The sequence below is a fragment of the Aplysia californica genome, unplaced genomic scaffold (genome assembly GCF_000002075.1).
Source record: "Aplysia californica isolate F4 #8 unplaced genomic scaffold, AplCal3.0 scaffold00658, whole genome shotgun sequence".
Taxonomy (NCBI): Eukaryota; Metazoa; Mollusca; class Gastropoda; order Aplysiida; family Aplysiidae; genus Aplysia; species Aplysia californica.
Genome location: NW_004797928.1, coordinates 97663 through 119722, shown reverse-complemented (window position 1 = coordinate 119722; position 22060 = coordinate 97663). Strand labels below are relative to the sequence as shown.

The 22060-nt window shown below is 39.5% G+C and overlaps 2 protein-coding genes across 2 annotated transcripts in view; one reads left to right on the top strand and one right to left on the bottom strand.

Annotated features, from left to right (window-relative positions):
- The window catches only part of LOC101856051 (coiled-coil domain-containing protein 96), a gene marked incomplete in the record, with an annotated part of 28072 nt that extends 19039 nt beyond the window's left edge, over positions 1-9033 (bottom strand). Inside the window, 6 exon segments of the mRNA XM_013087916.2 lie at positions 1578-1717; positions 2443-2581; positions 4009-4211; positions 5996-6373; positions 6768-6933; positions 8965-9033. Of these exon segments, the coding sequence (XP_012943370.2) occupies positions 1578-1717; positions 2443-2581; positions 4009-4211; positions 5996-6373; positions 6768-6933; positions 8965-9000 (1062 nt within the window).
- Positions 9034-9065: 32 nt separating this feature from the next.
- On the top strand, positions 9066-21209 carry LOC101854441 (E3 ubiquitin-protein ligase RNF181). Its single transcript, XM_005108082.2, has 5 exons — positions 9066-9274; positions 13663-13802; positions 14898-15013; positions 15781-15855; positions 19471-21209. The coding sequence occupies exons 1-5, from the start codon at positions 9195-9197 to the stop codon at positions 19528-19530; spliced, it is 471 nt and encodes a 156-aa protein (XP_005108139.1). The 5' UTR covers positions 9066-9194; the 3' UTR covers positions 19531-21209.
- Positions 21210-22060: the final 851 nt, after the last annotated feature.

Here is a 22060-nt window from a genome sequence, read left to right as displayed (position 1 = left end):
TCCTACTGTTATACTTTCAGTATTTTCGTTCTCCGCATGAGTCTGTCTAGTCATTGATAAAAGGCCTCAAAAGGTAAACAGATTGAGGTACAGTCAAACCTGTGTAAGACGGCCACCCATTATCAAGGAGAAAAGTGGCCATATAAAACCATTCCCATCTGAGGTCCCAATCGAAAGTAGCCGCTTTAAAATTGTTGTTGTTTTTGTTGTTGTTGTTGTTGTTGTTGTTGTTGTTGGTTTGTATTTTGTTTTTAATTTTTATTTTGTTGCTGATTTTGCACAAGGGTGACAATATAACGCAATGTATCAGACGAGGAAGACCGAGTGCCATGTTTAAACAAACACATAGGTCGCCACCACTCGGAGAGCGAGCGACGCTTCTGTCACAAGTTCAGGTTGACATCCATTGTTACTTTGTTACAGACTGGGTAAACAGTGACTACTCATCTCACTTACGATTTGTGTATGAGTTCTGGGCGGAGCTTATGGGTTATGAGGGATCAAACGCTTACCTCACCAGCAGCTGAAAATTGGTAGCTATTAGTCAACAGTGGGAGGGACCTACCCAATATGATCGGTTGGAGGGACTACCTAACAACAACAGGTGATTAGATTATGATGGCTCGCCCACAACGACAGGGGCCAATGCACAATTTATGACAAAACGTAATGGAGTCACTAAGGTGGACGTCTAAGACAGGTGTTATTGCTTAGTGTGATAGGGGTTGTGTGTTAAAATATGGTGGCCGCGGCTGCGTTGGACAGGTGCCCATTTTACACAGTTAAACTAAATAGAAGAAACGCAAAGGGGGAAATGGAAAGTGGCCGTTAGTACAGGTGGCCGTCTCATAGAGGTGGCCGTCAGGGCAGGTTTGACTGTATTTATACATTGAATTATTAAATTTATTGCAAGTCATGATGATTTCCATGCTACAAATTGATACCCTTGTTCTTTTGGTGCTTTAGCCAGCTGTGTCTACAACAGGAGAAAACAATTTAAATCTAGCTCAGTACTCAAATGTGGGAGCATTTTCATCAGGCACAAGTATAGATAATGCTGGTCTAGATTCTTCTCAGCTCAAAGATGAGAGGATTCTAATTATAACATATTTTTAAAAATAATGGACGATAAACAAATTTTCTTCAGCACTCAATCGACCACAGAAGATTAACTTTAGATTCAGAGTTGCTATTAAGAATTGAGAAAAATAAAACAAATTGTATTTTTTAAAATATGGGTGCTTTTATGCTCAAATTAACACAATTTAGATCTTTTAAAAGATGGGCTTTAACATTGGCTGTAAGGGCCAATTAGGCTGAAAGGGATACAACATCCCAGCAGAAAGTCTAAAATACTAGATAACTTTTCACCTCATGTGGGAATTGAACTCAGATCTTCCGCATGTAAAAACAAAGCACTTTACTGTCGTACCACAGACACTGGTTAAAACAAATCAAGGAATAAAAAAAACAAAAACAATCAGTGTATAGTGCCAGGTGAAACGTGATCAAAAGAAATAATATGTGGTTGAGTGTTTTGTATTTTGTTGAGTTCCTATCGCTATGTATGTACTTACATGATATCTCTCTATCAGATCTTCTCTCTTGAACTGAGGCTCCACAATTTCTTCCTCTTCTTCCTCCTCCTCATCCTCTTCAACGACCATATCATCATCCCTAATATCATGCTCGTGGTCCATTTCCCCTTCCTCTTCATCTGCAATAAAATAGAAATTTTCACAAATATTTAGTCAAGGTTTATAAAAACTGTTTAGGTCAATACTTTTTTTTAGCTTATACAATTTTGCACATAAGAAATTAGACTGATAAGCTTGAAAACAAACACCTTTTAAAAGATAAAACCACATTAAACACTTGTTGAAAATAAACTGTGAAAATATAAAAAAGAGAAAAATGTGCTTACGACGATTTTGATTGAGTCTCTCACAGGAAATGAGAAAAACTGAGGTAGAGTAGTTGATCAAACGATAACTATGTGACAAAACAAGTTATGTATAATTATGATCAAGCATCTTTGTTAGCTCTATCATAAAATCTCAGGACATTGAACAAGTAGTTGAAAGAGTATTTCAAGATTACATTATTGGAAATCTCAACAAAAAGATCAGATCAGAGCCGTCCACAGAGAAACAGTTATTAACTTGACAGAAACGTATGGAAGCTTGAGGTACAAATTCAAGAGGATTCAAATTTTTTTTGCACCTCCTTAAATATTTCTTTTTTGTTTTAGTAGACGTATTACGGCGCTCGCAACTTCATAAGGTCATATGAGTGCCATAAAGTACTTCTTTTCAGCCTAGTGTCCAGTTACTTTGTCAAGTAGTCAGCCTTCAAAACCCAATCTTAATGTTTTAAACCTCTGCATAAAAGAAAAAAAAAAGAGAACAAAATGAATGGGGTGATATTAAAAATGTAACTCACGAAGCCGGTCTGGAGTGGTAGCTTCTAGTCTCTCCTGTTCAAGGTGTGCTGCATCTGTGATGTCAGGTGTGCCCCCGCGAGACAACTTTTCTCCTACAGCCACCGGGCTCTCTGCCCTTTCTGCATCTTCTGCTGGGGCCTGGTAAGTAGAATGTTTAGTAATCAGACGTGTGTGAAAATTCTACAGACTGATCGCGACCTCAGTGTTTTCTTGTTGTATCTCCATTTTAATAACAGTGAAAACAGTTTATATCAAAAAGAGAGCTTCAGAAGAAGTCACATTTTCACTGTTTATAAAATGGAGATATGACAAGAAAGCACTGGGATCGGGAGATGTAAAGGAAGATATTGTAAAGAATACACATACAATTGTTTCCATTTGAGCAAAGTGAGTTGATGAAAGTATTAAAACAAAACAAAAATTAAAACAACAAAAGAAAACAAACACAGTTCTAAGACATTTGGTTTAATAAGGCATAACATAATCAACAGATTTAAATCAAACCATATACAAAGGTGGAAAAATAAACTAAAACAGGGCAAGTCCAAGGTTACTAAATTTATGTAAATTAAGATTTTTCTTACAAGAGGAAGACATTATTTCGTTAAATAAGCTGTGTTTTTTTTTATCAAATAAAAAAACAGGATTGTGTCATCCTACTTTGATGCAACATAAAGTTATCTGTCCATATGCATGACTTGGCAAAGAAAACAAGCATAATACTCTCTCTATATATATGTATGGAAAATTTCAGTACATCTTATGATTAGAAACCAGCTGTTACTTATCAGGTACACAAGGCTACACCAGCACAATGCCAGTATTAACCCTATCTGTACGCCCTGGGGTCATTATGTACCTCGAAGTTGTATTCTTCACATTTAAGAATACTTCTAGTAAAAAGATCTCTTTGAAACTTTCAGTATTTCTCAAAAAATCGTTTTGACAGACAGCTATGCAAAGTATACGGATCGGATAAACAAGTACATTTCCTCTTTGGAAAACGGTGGCACAGAGTTCCCCACGTCGTATGGATACGATAGTAAAACATGACGTTCGGATAGGGTTAATGTTGGTAATTCCCTCTGCCTGTCAACTGTCTATCTGCAAAAAGAGATTATATTTAGTACTAGAGTTTGTGGCAGTGATGTTCCCCACATACATGAACGGTGACTGCACATGGCACTCGAAACTGAACCTCAAGGGCACGACATGCAGAGTTCAACAAACAGGTGAGTATTTTTCTTGACTCTGGTGAAGGAGTCTCAGCGGTCTTAGGAGGAAATCTACAAGCTTGCACTGAAATATGGGGGCAAGGTGGAGTTTAATATACTAGAGCTCGAGGGGAACAGGATGGGGGTTCAGATTGTTCATGTAAATGGGGGCACGCCGGCCATGCCGATGAGGGTAAGAAAGAAGCCCTCCATGTCTGACACTTGTGACATCACTGCTGCGAGATCTAGTATTATATATAACCGACCTCTTTGCCATCTGCGTGGTATCACTTGTCTATTGGTTTGTCTCTTTAATAATTGTTTGACCCAAAATGGAAAATAATAACTCACCTCTGCCGTAACATCCGCGTCGCCTTCACCCTGATCCTCTCCTTCTCCGTCTTCTTTCTTCTCAGCATCACCGGTCTCCGCTTCCTCAGTCTTTTCTCCTTCCTCACCTCCAGCTTTTTCTCCTTCTTCTCCCTCTGCCTTTTCTCCCTCTTCTCCCTCAGCTTTCTCTCCTTCCTCTTCAGCTCCTTCTGGTTTTTCACCATCTGTGCAAAGTAAGTTCTCATTTAATTTAAATATATTGAAGCTTGCAACAGTAGTACTCATCAGAGGTGCACATTTTCACAATCTTACCAAAGAAACTTTTTCGGAGAAAAGAAGCTATATTAGAAAGTCATTTAGAAACACACGTATAACCTAGAATTAGTGTGTGCATCATGTTCTAGAAATTACTTTTTAAATCTTAGAAGTTCTTTTCAAATCACCTCTCTTATGCACAAAGAAAACTTTTCTCCCAGTTACAGGTAAAATGATTTACAGCAGTCACTTAAAATTTTCCAACTAAAAATTGTCTATTTAAAACAATTTTTAAAAAGAATCAACAACACTTCAAATATCAGCTTATCCTGACTTTCAGGGCAGAAACCAATTTAAACAACAGTAAAGTGCACAAGGTTGAATCAAAGATACGTTTACACAAATGTAATTTCAAAACTCAAACCCTCTTCAAATTAATGAAATATAACATACAAAAAGCATTTGTGTTATCACATGATGGAATCAGGAGCCAGACAATTTTTCGGCAAATGGAGTTATTGGAATAATCTTAAAGCTGGTTCATTTGTCTTTTTTTTTGATGAAAAAAGATATCCATCTATCTCGAATAGATGTCATGATATTTCCATTTGAAGGAATTAAGAGGGGGAGGAGGGGGGGGGGGGGGGGTTGCCTGGCAGTAGAGGTAAAATAAGTGAGGAAATGACCACCCCAAAGTTTCATGACTTGAACAGTTTGAGTGTTCACGGAAACTTCAAATTTTCATTTTTGCGTCTTTGAACAACTTTTCCCAGTAAAATCCACACAGAAATGTGTTTTCAAATGGACAAAAAGGGTGCTGAGCCCCACCTCTCAAAAGAAATTCAATAAAATTGCACAATGAGCGGAAACATGTTGGTTTCTTCCATTTTGTTATTCTGACAAGTGCCTGATTTCTTCACCATGATGCCACAAATTTGTTCATTTAATTATTCAAATGAAAACTGAAAGTAGAAATTTCTTTTAAAGATTCAAAAGTGCAACAAAGTAATTTCAATTCACAGAGCAGAAGGATACCTCACCACAACTGCAAGTTTTTCTGAATTCTTGCAAGTAAACCTTACTAAAAAAATCGGCATCAATTGCTTTATCAGTCAAGATTATGATATAATGAATGCAAGTACTGCATGAGATTGACTAGAAGGGTGCAAGACAGATATATTACAGCCTGAAGGAGAACCTAAATGTGTTTGAAATAGGAATAGTTCATGATTTGTGAGGTTATACGGACAACTCATTAGAAAAAGGGAAGGAAACGAGCATATGGGAAAAGGAAGAAAAACTGACACTTGCTTCTGTTCTGTCAAGAAAGATTCTAATAATCGACTCTCACAAGTAAACCGAGCAATAGAAACGAAAAAAAAAGACTAGGCATGCCATATGGAAAAGCGAAGCAAATGACAAGACAAAAGAGACTTCTAATTTAAGGAGCGGTTTTAAGTTCCAAACTGTTATGAAATCATTACTGAATGTATTATGTAATGTTCAGTTTTGCACACAAAACATTGCTTTAAGCATCATTAAAACTCCTCTCAAATAAAGCATGATCGAAGGAAATTCATTTGGAAACTCTGAACTATTTATAACCAGTTTGATCACTTTTTTCCTTTTCACTGCCTGCTGACCTATAACTATGCCTTGTATTTGTTGTGTATGGTTATAGAGAAAGGCAGACTGAGAACGGATAAAGTAACGCTACGATAGAGCAGTGAAAGATACGGATTCTCCTAAGCACCTTCTTCAGTTGGGGCAGCAGTGGCCTCCGCCCCTTCAGCTGGCTCAGCTCCCTCTGCCTGCTCAACACCATCAACAGCCTCAGCCGCCTCAGCTGCCTCAGCTTTTTCAGCCGAGTCAGCCTCAGCAACAGCGTCGCCTCCCTCAGCCGGAGCAGCAACAGCATCAGCAGCAGCAGCGTCACCCTCTGTCTGTTCAGCGGAACCTTCAGCCTCTGCCTGCTGCTGCTGTTGCTGCTCCTCTGAGGGCGCTTCCCCACCTTCTCCCTCAGCCTGTGGCTCTGGAGCCTCTTGTCCTTCACCTCCCTCCTCAGGTTTGGCTTCAGCATCAGCCTCTCCTCCACCCCCACTCTCTCCTCCTTCTGCTGGAGCCGCTTCACCTTCAACACATTTGAAAAAAAAACACACAACCACTTAAAACAATTTAGAATGCATTTCATTTTCCTAAAATCATTCATTAGTTTGGTGGACATGAATTAAACATTTCAAAAGAGAAAATTCAAGTTCATCAATCAAAATCAAGAGCATTTATTCAAAATGATTTCTTAATGTAACAAAAAAAATCTGTTTCTTTCATACATTCCAGTTGTAACTGCAACCTGTACTTATAATAGTCCAGGCCTGGTTTAATAAAAACAAAAAGCCTCATCCACACTTTCACTGTCTATAAAAAAATATATTAAAAACAAAACAAAAAACCCAACACATTTTCCCATAAACCCATATCGGTAAGCATTACTAAGTATGTCTAAATAAATTTCCACAGCAGAGTACCTTCAGCAGCCTGCTCGGTGCCTCCCTCTACCTCAGCAGGAGCTTCTGTTGCCTCAGCATCTTGTGTCACTGTTTCCTCACCCGGGGCTTCCCCTGCAGTTTCTTCTGCAGCTGGTGCCTCCACAGCCTCCTCCGGCTTGGTCTCCTCTGCTGCTGGGGTATCCTCCTGTAATGAATACATGGGCCATATAAGGGTGACACATCATTTCCTTAGAATCACAAAGTTCTATCTGACATTTTTGGCCGTTTTGAGTTACTAAGGCCATGAAGTCAGAAACCAAATGTTCTATCTTTTCTATCAAAATCATAAGATTATTCGGAGTCGTTATCAAGATAATATTCAGAGAATAATTGCATTGAAAAAGTTTGACTTGATTTTTAAAAATTTTTAACGTTATATTTCTTAAAACTAGATACTGAGCAGGTATAGGACTATGTAATTCGAGGACAGTGAAATGTAATGGCAAGAAAGTGGTATTATATGCTTGTATAATTTTACATTAAAACATATCTATCAAAGGCAAAAAGAAGTATAAATTTGGAGTTTGAAGACACTATCTACATGGAAGTCACCAAACTTTAGCTGCCATTTTCTAATTAATTTCACCTCTGACACCAGGTGTCGTCCACCTAATTCAATCAGAAATATCTCCTCTTTCATTCAAGATAGATTAGTATTTTTTTTTGGACAAAATAGAGGCAAATGAACATAGGTTTGAAAGTTATACCAATAGCTCCATGCCCAAAGACTGCCACAGTGTCATAACACATTATACTTCCCCCTATCCTCCCATCCACAGTAAATTTTACCTCCTGCCATTGCAGGTTTCACTGTACAATATGCTTTCATAAAAGAAGATTGTTGGGTGGGGGGGGGGGGTTGCACTATAACAAACGGTAAGAGGAGAGGTTTTCAGAGTTCTTCTCTTCCTCATTTGTCCCTGGCTAACAAGTTGTATTTCATGCCTCCCCTCCTCACAGAAACAACTAAAAAGAATAAAACTTAACCTGTGTAGTAAATAAAGACATCCTCGCTTACACTGACAGATCAGAGGTATAAACAGGGAAGGTACCTTAAGAATTCCTTGTATGTCTTAATAAAATGTGACTTTTTATATAAAGTTTCTCGAGAAATTTTTATGCAAATATAGGCACTTCACAACTGAAATGCATTCCCTATCTCTCCTACCCCATTTGTATGAGTGGAAGTGGATGCGTATCAATGCACGAGTCTTCGTGAACGTGACTCGCAGCATAAGTGTGTGTACAGTTTGAGTGAGTGTGAATGTGTGTGTGTGTTTGTGTGTGTGCATGTGTGTGCATTTGTGTGCATATGGGTATGTGTGTTCGTGTGTATTTATATATATTGTGGTTAAGACGGAGCTATGTAGAGAGACAGAGAGAGAATGAAAGAGAAAAGGACAGCGAGAGGCGAAGGACAGAGAGAAAAAAAGAGAGAGAGAGAGAGAGAAAGAAAGGGGTGAGATAGAGAGAGAGAGAGAAAGAAACGGGTGAGATAAATAGAGAGAGAGAGAGAGAGAGAGAGAGAGAGAGAGAGAGAGAGAGAGAGAGAGACAGAGAGAGAGAGAGAGTATATATGACTTGAGCATATGCACCGTGCACGTAATTCACAATGTTTTTATCAAATTAGTTTTTTTTACATTCTTTTTTAAATGATGAGTTTAAAACAAGTTGCTTAAAGCCCATACTGACACAATCTTTTAATATATGTCCTAATACATCAATGGCCCAATTCCCATAAGTAAACTAAACCGTAAACAAAATTATTTTAAATGGAAGAATCAGATTTGAAAAGCCCTCTAAGAGCGTCATGGTTTATTTGAGGGAGACTTTTGACACAGTAGGAGACACAGGTATTTCATATTAAAAGAAGTGTGGTAACTTCTGTGAAAAGGATGAACAATAGAGGGAACACAAAAGTATCGACAGTACCGCGCAAACCCAAACAATAATTACAGTTTCTTGCTATGACTGCCTGAAGACAGTGAAGTGAAGCAGATTTAAGCTCATAACCTCACCTCAGGCAATGTTCGTGTGAAAACGTGAGTTGTGAAAGATTAAATGAAATATTTAGGACGACATTGGTGTGTGTGTGTGGGGAGGGGGTTCTAATAAGAAAGATCAATTTGTAATTTTAACATCAACATAATAGAAAACGGGAGAATGGGGTTGATACCTGAGCATCCGCCATGATTGTTGTCATTAGAAACATTGACAACCTCGAGAGCTCCAGGTAGAACTCTCTTCTACAAGAAACCAGGAGATCTTTGGTGTCTCACGTCCGGTTCCGTACTCTATTTTGCTCTGTCAGAACAACTTTCATTTTCGATTGTATTGTTTAGAAGAGCAAGTTTGCCTGAGATTGAACACAGAGAGATAGGCTGTTTTACAAAATTGAACCAGATCATGGCTTCTTATTTTGATGAACATGATTGCCAACCCTTGGAGGACGGTCAGACACCCAACCACGCCTTACACCTCGCTCGGTATGTTTGTACAAATGATTGAAAATTACTTACAACTTACTGTGGTGAAGTGGACTTTTTAGTTTTAGGAAGTCTGTAGGCCCCATTGATTCGAGTGAACACTAACACTTACAAGACTATCTAGATTCTAGATCTAGAATCTAGAATCTAGATCTATCTAGATCTAGATCTTGATCTATAATTTAGATCTAGATTTAGATCTAGATTCTAGAATCTAGTCAAAACGATTTTATTGAGAAACAGAAGGGTAAGATTGAAGAATACCGGACCAGCGGACTGACTTTGCCTCAATGTCTCAACCTTAGGAATTCATAATTTTCCCGTTTTTAATATCTCTCAATGGAGAATCTCGGACCGGTAGATCTATTCATTGAAATTTTGTTAGGGGGGAGACCCCCCTGAACCCCCCCTCCTCCACCTGCCCCACCTACCCCACATTCTGGCGCAATAATGTACGAGTGGTCCAATATTCTTCAATCAATCTTCCCAACAGAAGTAAGAATTGTTTGTAATTTTCTATTACATTTCTATACATCATACATCGCTCTAAAACACAATGACTACTGTGGAATCCTGTTATTTCGAGAGGGAGGGGACCTGCACCTGTATGAAATGTCCGTTATAGCAGGATTCACGTTGTAAGGGATCCAGCAATAAATTCAAAGGAAGTATAAAGTGGGCCTAATCTATGACTTTGGTGTTCTGTTTATTTCTTTTTGTTATCTCCTCTGATAATTTATTGGCTTTGTTCAACGTGACCTCTAGATAATCTAGGTCTTAGCCTACTTGATCAAAAATTGAATCAGGTTTCTTTCTCTAGCGTTAGCGATGTTGACAGCTTGGCGTTGGCTATCAGAACGAAAGTTTTCTAGGCTAACTCGCCCGGCTCGCTGTCTTTTCCCCCACCCCACCACACCCTGTGGTGCATTCCCGCGTCTACTTGCACATGTCACACATTTGCTCCATGATCCATCACAGCACTGTGCCCTCTCCATTCCCGCATCGGAGAAGTGAGAGGTATGATAGTCCTAGATAATCTAGACTAGACTGGCCTATCACTATCAGGCAATGCGTTAGATATGGCTTGTCTGTGCGTGCCGCACCCTCCCCGCTCATTCGCTCCGGCCTTCATCGTTGACACACATGGGCTCTCCCATTTTTTTTTCCGTTTGATCACCAAGTTTCTCAACTGGCGAGGTTTTCATATCATGTATAAATATAAATTAAATGGCCTATGTGCTGTGCACAGCAGCAGCAATATTCCGCTATAACCGACTCCCGTGTTTATCTGATTGCGCTGCAGCAGTATTTTATTTACAAAGATAGAAGGGAAAAAAACGGGGTTTTAGAAAAATGTCTTTATAACAGACTTCTCGTTATTTCAGGACTCGTTATTTCAGGACTTCACTGTATCAGGTTTTTTTTACATATATATCAAGTCTCAAGTGTAGTGAGGCTAGAATCTGGTCCCCAAATACGCAGTGGCTACATTCACGGCACCCTGAATATAGTTTGCAGGCGCTGTGGTTGTTACACTCACGGCACTCAAGCTTCATTTAGACAGAGCGTCCACTGCCGGTTTAAGTTCTTTACTTACTTTACTTTTATCCGCCACTTACCCTTTTGGGTATCGCGGGAAAAAAGAGATGTCTCTCTGTCACCAGCCAGAGAGCTTGGGTCAGGGGGATGCCGTTGGTGGTTAATGTTTCCCTGACTCCATCTCTTCAGGTCTTTCTCTTGTCGCCCTCTAGCCTTGTTGCCATCCAATTTTTTTTTATGTAGGTATGGTGTCTTGGTAATCATAGGAGATGTCCTAACCATTTCATTTTTTGGTGTTGGATGTGATGCATGACATCATTTGTGCCCACCATTTCTCGGATTACAGAGTTTCTAATGTTGTCTCGCCTGGTCTTGTTTACTGCTTTCCTAAGGCATCTCATTTCACATGTTGTAATTCTTTGCTCTAATGTCTTGTTCGTGGTCCATGTTTGGCTTTGATAGTGAGTGTTGGGATGAATATGGTGTTGATCATTTTGAGTTTTGTTGTCTTAGGGATGTTAGGATGTTTCAGTAGTGGAGTAAGCTCGTAACTAACATTATTGGCCTTTTGTACTCGTGTTTCAATTTCTCTGTTCAGTCGCCCATCCTCTGTGAATATACTTCCGAAGTACTTAAATTCTTAGACCTGTCTGAGACTGTTGTTGTTGATGTGTATCCTGAGTGGTTCTGGCTTTCTTCTGCTTACTTTCATCAATGTCTCTGTTTTGTTGTGATGTTGATCTTCATGTCGTAGTGTTACATTCTTCGTTTAATCTGGTAGTGTGGTGTTGGAGACTTGGTGCATCTTTGTGTGCCAGGCTTTGGTCATCAGCGAAGAGTAATTCATTTAGGGCGACTGGTTCTGTGTTGGTCTCTTCTTTAATTCTGTCCGTATATATGATATAGTATGGTGATAGGACACAACCTTGTCTTACTCCGGATGTTATCTCGAGCCATTCTGTGAGTCCCTCTGACGTTCTTACTGTACTTAAGCTGTTCTCGTAAATGGCACAGATGTTATCTAGAAGTTGGCCTCTTACAGTGTAGTTTTCGAGTTCTTTCCACAGCTTGTTTCTGTTCACTTTGTCGAACGCTTTCTCCTGGTCGATAAATACTATATATTTAGTTCCCTGTTATACGCCTACCAAGATGTTTCAATTGCCCTATCGCACGTCCGGGCGACAGTTTGGACGACAGTCAATTTCCCAGATGTACTTCATGATTGCAAACAACACAAGGTCTAGGCATGTGGCTAGCCGTACTTACTTTTGTTAAGTAATTTGAATTATTTATTTTTTATGAGCTAAACACCAAGATTGGCCTGTTAATTTAATTTCAGTGTGTGCTTGCATTCATTCTTCTTGTTTATCTCCTAACAACATTCTTCTTGTTTATCTCCTAACAAACGTCTTCTTTGGGGAGGAATTCTTAAAGCAACCACTATAAAATCTAAAATCAGTGTCCATCAAAATCTTTTTTAAACTTCATGATTATTTTCATATCAGGGGGGGGCTTGTTCCCCTTTTTGTTTGGGTTCGGGCTAGAGTTATTGGTAGGTTTAGGGTTAGGACTAAGTTTTAGAGCAGCTAGGACATGGGTTAGGATTAGGATTATTGTTGGAAGGATTATAATCTAGATCATAGTGGTCGCTCATTACAGAAGTCTCTCTTCTTTGGCCAAAAATACACTGCACTGATTGCAGAACAGAAGCTCAGTTCTCACCCTTTGGCCTAGAGCCACCTTCCTTCAAGAGTCTTCGACTTTCTATTTCTGAAGTAACCTCACCACATCCTGTGGGCAGTACTTGTGCATGTCATGTGTGTGATATGTGAGAGGTTGCGTGGGGTGGGAGTAAGTGGGTGGGGGTGGGAAGATCACTTTCCTTTAAAGATTCAGAAAGCAACAATTAAGAACCTCTGCCTAACAGCAGCAAAGGTTTGTTTCCCAAGGGGGTTGCTGTTAGGTGGAGACCTGACTGTACTGTGGCTGCTGATTGACACTTAATCGTTCATTAACTCTTTATCTCTGAGGGGGGTAAATCCACTATGCTGGGGCCCATTTTTGGCACTAAATCTAAAAATGACTAAATCATTACAGTTAAATTGGTCTTTAAATCAGAACAAGTGAAACTATTTTGATAGTTCCTCATCTAAGTAATGAATGAATTCCCAATAGAGACCTGTTTTCAGCAACTGTTGAAGAGTAATTTTATGTTGAAGTCATCATAAAGGAATGTGCCCGAGCTGCTGTCAGCGGCTCACTAGCACAGGGGTTCCGACCGCTGGGAGTGGCTTTCCGGAAATAAAGAGTTAAATCTTAACACTTAACTTTTGCTGGAGATGAGATTAAGTTGGTGTAGTTAAAAAGTGTCGAGAGAACTGTCCAGTGAAAATAAGTCAGATAGGTTCTAACAGCAATATATGAAGATTCTTTTTCAATCACTGACATTGTTTCCAAGGCAAGATCAGCCTCTATATTCAGTACCTGTTTTGTGTTTAAACCACCAGCAATATTTAAATCAATTTGGAGGAAGGATTCAACTGTGTTTGTCCTGAATGCGTTGTACTATTCATCAAATACTCTGGTGCAGAATTTAATTACAACTGTGAGAAGTATTATTTTGAATTGGGTATTATAATAATATGCCTGATTATAACCCACTTTCACTGGGTAATGGAATTTTGTCTCCATAATTTGCAGTCTTGGAACCCATTCTAGTACAAGAAATAGTAGAAGAAGGAAGGAAAGGGCTTGCTCATACCATCCATTCACTTCTTGTTTCTAACGGGTATGATGATTATTAATATCATGATGGATAATTATTTTTATGGTCCAAAATTATTTCTCAGGCTCTTGCTGGACTCTGGGCTGGCGGCAGAATGGGACATGGAATACAACAGATTTTTTGGAGGGGAAGGAAGAGCTCCACCAGCCTCAAAGAAAGCTGTGGCAGAACTAGAGACCAAACTTGTTTCTCCAACTATTGCAGGTCCGGTTACACTCTTGGTATATTGTATTTAGTTTATTCCTCGTGACATACTGCCAATTATTAAACATTATTGTGTTAGAATGTTCCTGCAAATTTGCATCAGGAAAGAGATGCCTTAGTTTTCAGTTTAGCTCTGACAAGCTGTGACTTGAACTTACTTTTGTGTCTTTCTCTGAATTTGAGATAATGTACATCGGTGCATAAGCATTCTTTGCAAATGAACCTCTTTGCAGTTGACCTGGTAGTATGTATTTGGCTGTTTAAATCCTGCCTAGATGTCCTCATACTTTTGTCAAGTTTACTTGTACTAGTAATGCAGCATGTAGTAGGCATTGCCCTCCCACTGATGAGGTCACATGTGTTCAGGAATAGTATTTGTCATGTGTCTTAGTTTATTGACGTATCATTTCAGTTTTCTTTCCTTACGTCTTTGTTCTTTCCTTTCATCCTAATGACATGAACAGGTACTAACCTTTTGAAAATGTAATAAACAATGTTGAGAGCAGTTGTTCCAAAATAGTTCAGTCTTGTGAAATCCTGGGACCGACTTTGCCTTTTACACAACATATCTTGGAACCCCTGACTAGAATAGTTAGCTTCAAGAGCAACTATTGTTGTCTGTATTGGGTTTTTTTTGTTTTGTTTTTGTTTTTTTATATATTATATTTTTTATGTCTTGATATGCACATATGCAAGATGTTATAATCATTATGGTTTTTTTATGTTAATAACTGAATTTGGTAGATTATTCCATGAAGAAAAAAAAACCTTGTTGTTTTGTCATAAAATTGTACTTTTTAAAAATATGTTGGGTGTTAGATCCAGTTTTGTGGTAGAAAAAACAACAACCTTAAATTCCAATATCTTTTATACTTGGAGTGGCTGTTGCAGTTGAAACATCAGTATCCAGGAACTTATAATTAGCAAGAGCTTGTAAATCAGGACCTCTGTTAATGTTATATGTCATGATATATTCTGCTGAAAGCTATATATATATGTAGTGTTAATTGACTGGTGGTTAGGGACTCTTGAATGAGTAACAACAATGCATATTATTTCTGCCCTCCATTTTCTATCTATAAAATTTCTCAACAGCTCTTGGCAAGAAATGCCCTATCTGCTTGTTGGAATTTGACGAGGAAGATGAAGTGAAAATCATGCCCTGTGGACATCAGTTTCATAGCGGGTGTATTTTACCATGGTTGAGCAAAGTGAGTTCTGTATTCTGTGAGTTCTTTTCTTTAGCTTTGTCTTTCGTATTTGTAGATTCCACAATTTGAGGACATACACTGATTTTTATAGAAACCATAGTCTTTTGAAATCTTAATAAAAATAATAATAATTGCATTTATATAGCACATATCCATGCTCTACAGCATGCTCTATGCGCTTTACAGCTATTATTACCCCAGCAGACCCTCCCTGAGAGCACTTAGAAACATTCTTGGCTTCTCGGGAAGCATACAGGGCATGCTGCAAATTTCACATCCTCGAACACTATTAAACTGACAAGATATTTCAGTGTCTGTAGCTGGGTACCCATTTCCCCCTGGGTGAAATGAGGAAAATTTGTGCAAAGTGCCTTTATCAAGGACACAACATCAGGCCCCTGATTGGATTCGAACCCACAACCTTATGGTTGCGAGTCTGAGCCTTTTTAGAGTCTTTCGAAATCTTAATTCACACACATTCAGACCGCCAAATTTTTTCCGGGTTTAGCTAGGATTTCAGTTTCGAGAAATGAACTTGAATGTATTCTTTTATATAAAATTTGATCTGCGCTTTGATGATGTCAAAGGAGTTCAATTTAGCAAATTTTCTTATTCCAACCGCTGACAGATTCACTTAAATCCATTCCCTGTTCTTTAATGTCATGCTCTTCTCATCTTGGTTCGGAGAACAATAATTGTTATTAATCTATTCTATCACATTATTTTTGTGTTCAACTTTATTATCTTTACTAACCTTGTCTTTTTAGGTTAATTCCTGCCCTATGTGTCGATATGAGCTGCCTACTGATGATCCACAATATGAAGAATTCAAGAAGCATCAGGTATATTATTTGTTTTATCTTGTTCTCAGAAATGGGGGGGGGGGGGGGGGGGTTCTTAATTAGACATGCTACTTATATGTAGAAAGTGTAAAAATTGAATATAAATCATGATGCAGTGGAAGCAGGCGCTTGCTAAGTTTTGGAAATGTTGAGTTAACGATATCACCTGAATGCTTGTCACTTTGTCTTGCTTTCAGCGAAAAAAAATATCCATCTATTTGAATAAAAGTCGAGATATACATGATTGAAGGAGGTGGGAGTCACCTGGTTTCAGAGGTAAAATTAGCGAGAAAATGGCTGCCAAAGTTTAGTAATTTTCTTCAGTAAAATCCACACAGAAATGTGTTTTTAAATGGACATAAAAGATGTTGAGCCAGAAAACAAAAATTCACCAAAAAAATGCCATACCTGCGGAAAAATGCTGTTTTTTTCTAATTAATTGATTTTTACGAGCGCCTGATTTCACCATGATGCCTCATATGATTTATCCTGTGATTGGGTATAGTTCTCCATTCATTAACTCTTTTTATCCGGGCTACGAGTATACTCGGAACAGCGATACGGTCACGTCAAAGAAGCTAGTTCTGCTTGTAATTACCAAAATACGCAAATACGGCGATGCTAGCTCTGTCTGAATATTTTAATTTTCCAATGAACAGTGGTTTCTTTGTTTTTGATGAGTGTAGAAGCTTGAAACATGTCTCGAAAACGCACATTCACGACCAACGAAGTACTTTTTGAAGTGGCGCTGGGTTGTGAGGGGGAATGATACTAATTTGATGAAAGTGACTCTGAAATAAGTGCCGTAAATTCCGTTGTGGATGATAAGAAACAGGACTTAGACTCATCTAATAGCAATTCAGATCATGGTGAAGGGGTCAGTACTGGAATTTGTGCTTGATTTGTAGGGCTAGATCTAGATCTATAAAATCCAATAGGACGTCATGGGCGCGGCAATCAGGTTCAAGTTCGAGGGTGGAATACACCTCAAAATCTACATTGTGCAATTGGTGTAATTCCTAACCACATACATTTACAAAAACTACATTCAATTCCTAACATAACTGCCAAATTTCCTTAAAACCTTAGAGTAAATGTAAGAAATATAGCACTTTGAACTTTACGCACTGACTTCCGACTCATACGGCGCGGCGGCCCCAGGACTGGTACAGAGTCCGTGGGGGTACGGCTAGGATAAAAAGAGTTAAATCTTTAAATCCTGGCCAGCAGTATGAGCTCTTGCTGTCAACAAGTTCTGACTCCCCACCCCTAGAACATACCAACATTGGCAGTTGTTCATGACCCCACTGAGGTGTATAACAAAGCCGTTTTCTATGAGCCCACAGTATGTATGAGTTATTGCCTGTGAACTTTGAATCTCTTAGTTGCTTTGGGAAAAAAATGCAGCGAAAGTAGACGAAAATCTATTTATTTGTTAGGGATGGCTGCCATAATATCAGTATCACAACTGCTATGTTTTTTCACAATACAGACTTGTGCTTTCAACCTGTATACAGTGTAACATGGACAGCTCGAACTCGTCGGGACCGGCCTCGGTAGTTTGAGGGATCTGTGAACTGTGTTATGGCATCGGCTGTGTCAGAAAATCAAGGGAAGCTACAAAGATTGCTACTTTAGGGGCAAAACAAAAATGAGCTATGTTTTCGTGCTCGATCAGTATTGAGCCTACCAGTACAAAGACAGTTTTATTGCAAGGGTCAGTGTGAGCAGTCTTTAGTCCACACCAATCGAACAGTGCCTTATCAAATTTTTCAAAACATAAACAATTTGATAGGACATATCGCGACAGTAATCAACAAAACAATGCAGCTCTGCCCCGCCTCTCCCACCAAGCGCGCAGTCCTTTGCGAAGAGACGTGGAGCGGCAGATCATGTGATGCACAACCCTTCCCCTCACCCGCTCCACACAAGCCTAGCTAGGCCTAGGGCATAATAACGCGTGTTGAGCAGCGCGCTAAAAATAACTCAACCAACTGCTTCTGTAGTGGGGGAAAGGTGGTGTTTTACCAACGTTGCCTTTTTCTGTTAATTTTAGAAAATTATCATTTTTGTCTCAAGTGCACCTCAAAGGGCATTGACTTTAGAACTCTACGGCGACGTAATTAGTTTGACTATTCTGTGGGTTTTTTTGGGGTTTTTTTATAGTAGAGGGTTTTACAGCACTCGCAACTGCATAAGGTCATATGAGCGCGCGGGACACACCTAATACTTTTAGTTGGTAGGACATTTTGAATTTTGCGCAGGTGGCGGCCGAAGCCTACTCTTATCGATTTTAGACCACCAGGGGATCTTAAACGTGCGCAACTTGCACACGGGCCCTCCGAGATTTTTCGCCCTTGTCCGAGAAGGCTAGGTGTAGATCTTTCCTACCAGAAGATCAGGGGTGTGGCAGAAAGGCAGCTGTAAGAAGGAGTCAAGGAGTAGCAGTAGAAAGGCTGCAGAAAGAGTCTGGAGCCCAGAGGAGGGGGCAAAGGAGGTGAGGGGGTGGGGGCAGAAAGAGGAGACGAAAGCAGAAGACAAAATATTGCTAGAGAGCAGGAAAGGAGGAGAAAGGGGACATTTTTAGAGAAGAAAATTTTTCGGTCGCTACCCGGATTTGAACCCGGGACCTTTGAATGAGAGGCCAACACCTTAACCTCTAGGCCAGGAGAGCCCCCATATTCCGTGTTTGTGTTCGAGCTTTACTTACAAAGATAAAGAAGAAGAAAAGCCGGGACCGCAGGCACAGTCACAGTGTTCAACCTATCCGTGCTATACTGTATATACTTGAGACTTACGTCTGTGCTGTGTAATGCAGAGTCTTATGATACGAAGAGTTGTTTATAGAATACTTTTATCACAAATGAGTTGCACTAACTGTGCAAGGGTCTCATTGTCTTATACCAATTTTATTGTAAATTACACATCCTAGTACTTTAATGAAAAGAAGAAACTTTATTTGTCATGTAGTGGCTAAGTCCTGTGCCTTTACCCGCAGGAGACATGAGTTTGTGGGTGGTTGGCGGGTGCTCTGGTGTGGTTTGCTCCTTCTTTCCTGTCAAACGACTATCATTCTTTTCTCTCCTTCTTCTTTTTTGTGTATGTTACTCTTTTGTAACACATCTATTCTTCGGCACTTATATGACCTTATTTTGTTGCTAGTGCTGTAAAACTCTTACTAAGAAGACATGAGTTTGATTCCCTCTGGGGAAAGTGTTTTTTAGAGAGTATCTCTGTCTGACTCCTGGGATGGAGAATAATTACAAAGTATAAATGAGTATTGAGTTCTTTAATTTCCTTCCATCTCTGTAGATGTAGCTGTTTGAAGACTGTTTCTTTTTTTTTTTTTAGCTCAAGCGGGTGGATTTCCAAAGACTTATATTTCAGTATTTACGGGCACATTAGTCTGAATCATTTCAAATGTGAAGCTTTTATTTTTTCCCAGGGCACAAACTTTTGAAAATCTGAACTCCAGAACTTGGGGCAGCACATGACTTTTAACACCTCAGTGTTTGGTGAACACTAATACAGACCTTTCTATCAATACTCTATGCTGACTGTGTAAATATGGTCATTTTGCCACTTACTAATTTTTGTGTATGTTATTTTCCTCAGGCACGGGCGAAACAGAGAGAGTTTGAACTAAACTCCCTGCACGACTCTATGTTTGGTTAGAGCCCACTTCAGCGTGATCATGACCAGTGTAGAGGAGAGTGCACTTGACACCTTGAGAGCTCAACAGAGTGTAAAGGATGTGTGTGTGTGCGTGCGTGTGTGTGTGTGAAAGAGAGAGAGAGAGAGAGAGAGAGAGAATTCTCATTACACTGAAGGAGACTGCGAAAAACAACCTCAATGTGGTTTATTGTAGATCAAAAGGATTTGCCAAGGACACCCTCTGCTCCCTTATACAGTCAAATCTGTGTAAGACGGCCGCCCAATGTCAAGGAGAAAAGTGGCTGTATGAGACAGGTGGCCATCTGAGGCAGGACTGATCAAGATGAAGAAAACAAACCATTTACTTCTGAGTTCCCAATCGAAAGTAGCCTCATTGTTGCTGTTGTTGTTGTTGTTGGTTTGTATTTTAAAAAAAATTTTGTTGCTGATTTTGCCCAAGGGTGACAATATAACGAACGACGCTTCTGTCACAAGTTCATGTTGCTTTGTTACAGACTGGGTAAACAGTGACCACTCATCTCACTTACGATTTGTGTATGAGTTCTGGGTGGGGCTTTTGGGTTATGAGGGATCACAGGCTTACCTCACCCACCAGCAACTGAAAATTGGTGGGCCTACCTATTGGTCAACAGTGAGGGGGGGGGGCCTACGCGACATGATCGGTTGGAGGGACTACCTAACAACAACGACAGGTGATTGGATTATGACGGCTCGCCCACAACACCAGGCGCAAATACATGATAAATGGCAAAACGTAATGGAGTCACTAAGGAGGCCGTCTGAGACGGGTGTTATTGCTTAGTGTGATAGGGGTTGTGTGTTACAATATGGTGATCGCGTTGGACAGGTGCCAGTTTTACACAGTTAAATTAAATAGAAAAAGCGCAAGGGGGGGGAATGGAAATTGTCCGTTTGTACAGGTGGCCGTCTTATAGAGGTGGCTGTCAGGGCAGATTCGACTATACTTATACTGTTCTAGAAAAAGTAAATGAGGTCTCTGATTTGATTAATGCTTTTAAAAATCGATTCACAGTTTTTGTATTCAATATGGATATTGGAAACTCTAGCCTTTACAGCTATTGTGAAAAGAAGAGTGTCATGCTATTTATCACTTTATTTGAAATAATATTGCGAAAAGTTGGAAGAGATCAACATTCATTTACAAAGGTGACATTGCATGCTGTGATCAAGTAGAATTTTCATGGATACGCATGAAGTAATTTTTAGTCGTTATGATTTATTTATCTATGTTTTTGCTCACTGGTTCTATATATGTTAGAGACATGTCAGTGAAAAGGGATAGTGTCAGATATAATGACAAAAACATATGTAGCTCCCCTGCCTTTTGTTCAAAGGTAAGTACATCCCCTTCTTGCTGGGTGTACTGATGTTTTCAGAAAAGGCTTCCAAATTGTAGAAAATAATGCACTTCACTTTCACTGCAAGCAGAGAGAAAAACATGATCATATGACTTGTTTCTGGGAATTTTTCCTTTAGGAATGTTCATGAGTTGTGTGTCTTTGAATACGTTATGTATCTCAGTCCACATTTAAACACATAAGCTTCCTTTGACCAACAGATGATAGATTTAATAGTTTTTCTAGATCAGCTTGAGGTCTTTGATTTGTATTGACCGTATAATTGTATCTACAATAAAATGACAATCATTTGTATACAACATTCCAGCTGACTATTTGAGGAATTGTGATCATATTTTCTATGTGGGACAGTGAAGAGGTTAAACTGTTTGTACAGATGAAGTGATTGCGATTCTTTTTCTATTTCATCGACATAGTTAAAATCATTTGCGTCACAACGTGGTGGAATCAGACGTTCGTCAGTTTTTTGGCGTGTGGGGTTATTGGTATCATCTCAAAGCCCGTTCGTTTGCTTTCCTTATGGTGAAAAAAATATCCTTCTATGTTGAAAAGAAGTCCAAATATTTGCGATTGGAAAAGGTCATGGTTGCTGATTTCTTCAGGGGTTGTTGCTGTTGTTAGCGATCCAGTAGCATCTGAGTGTTAACTCTTCTGCATGATGCCATTCGGTAATAGCTGCATGTCTGTTCTAATTGTTGTCTTGAGGAGTAGAGTCAATTAGATGTGTGGGGTAGCTTGGGAAGAAAACATCCCCTTAAATCAGTTAGTTTTCTACAGAAGAGCAGATGATTTTCCACTGTCTCTTAGGGGTAGTCACATAGGGGGCAGGCAGCAGACTGCTTTACTCCAATTCGGTTGAGATATTGGTTGAGGGGTACATGTTGTGTTCTAAGTTGAAAGATTATGGATTGATCTCCCCTCCTCAACTCGTTGGTTGGATCTTTGACCAGTGGTTTATTCATGTGGCCATACATCCTCCCTCCTGTCGTACCTGTGGCCCAATCATTCATCCACTCTTCCTTGAGGTTTGACTTGATCATTTGGCAGCAGGTGGTGTAATTCGTAGGAATTTCAGGCTGAGGGAGGCTAGCTCCTTTCTTTGCCAGAGCATCAGCTCTTTCATTTCGCGGTATCCCAGTGTGGGCAGGAAT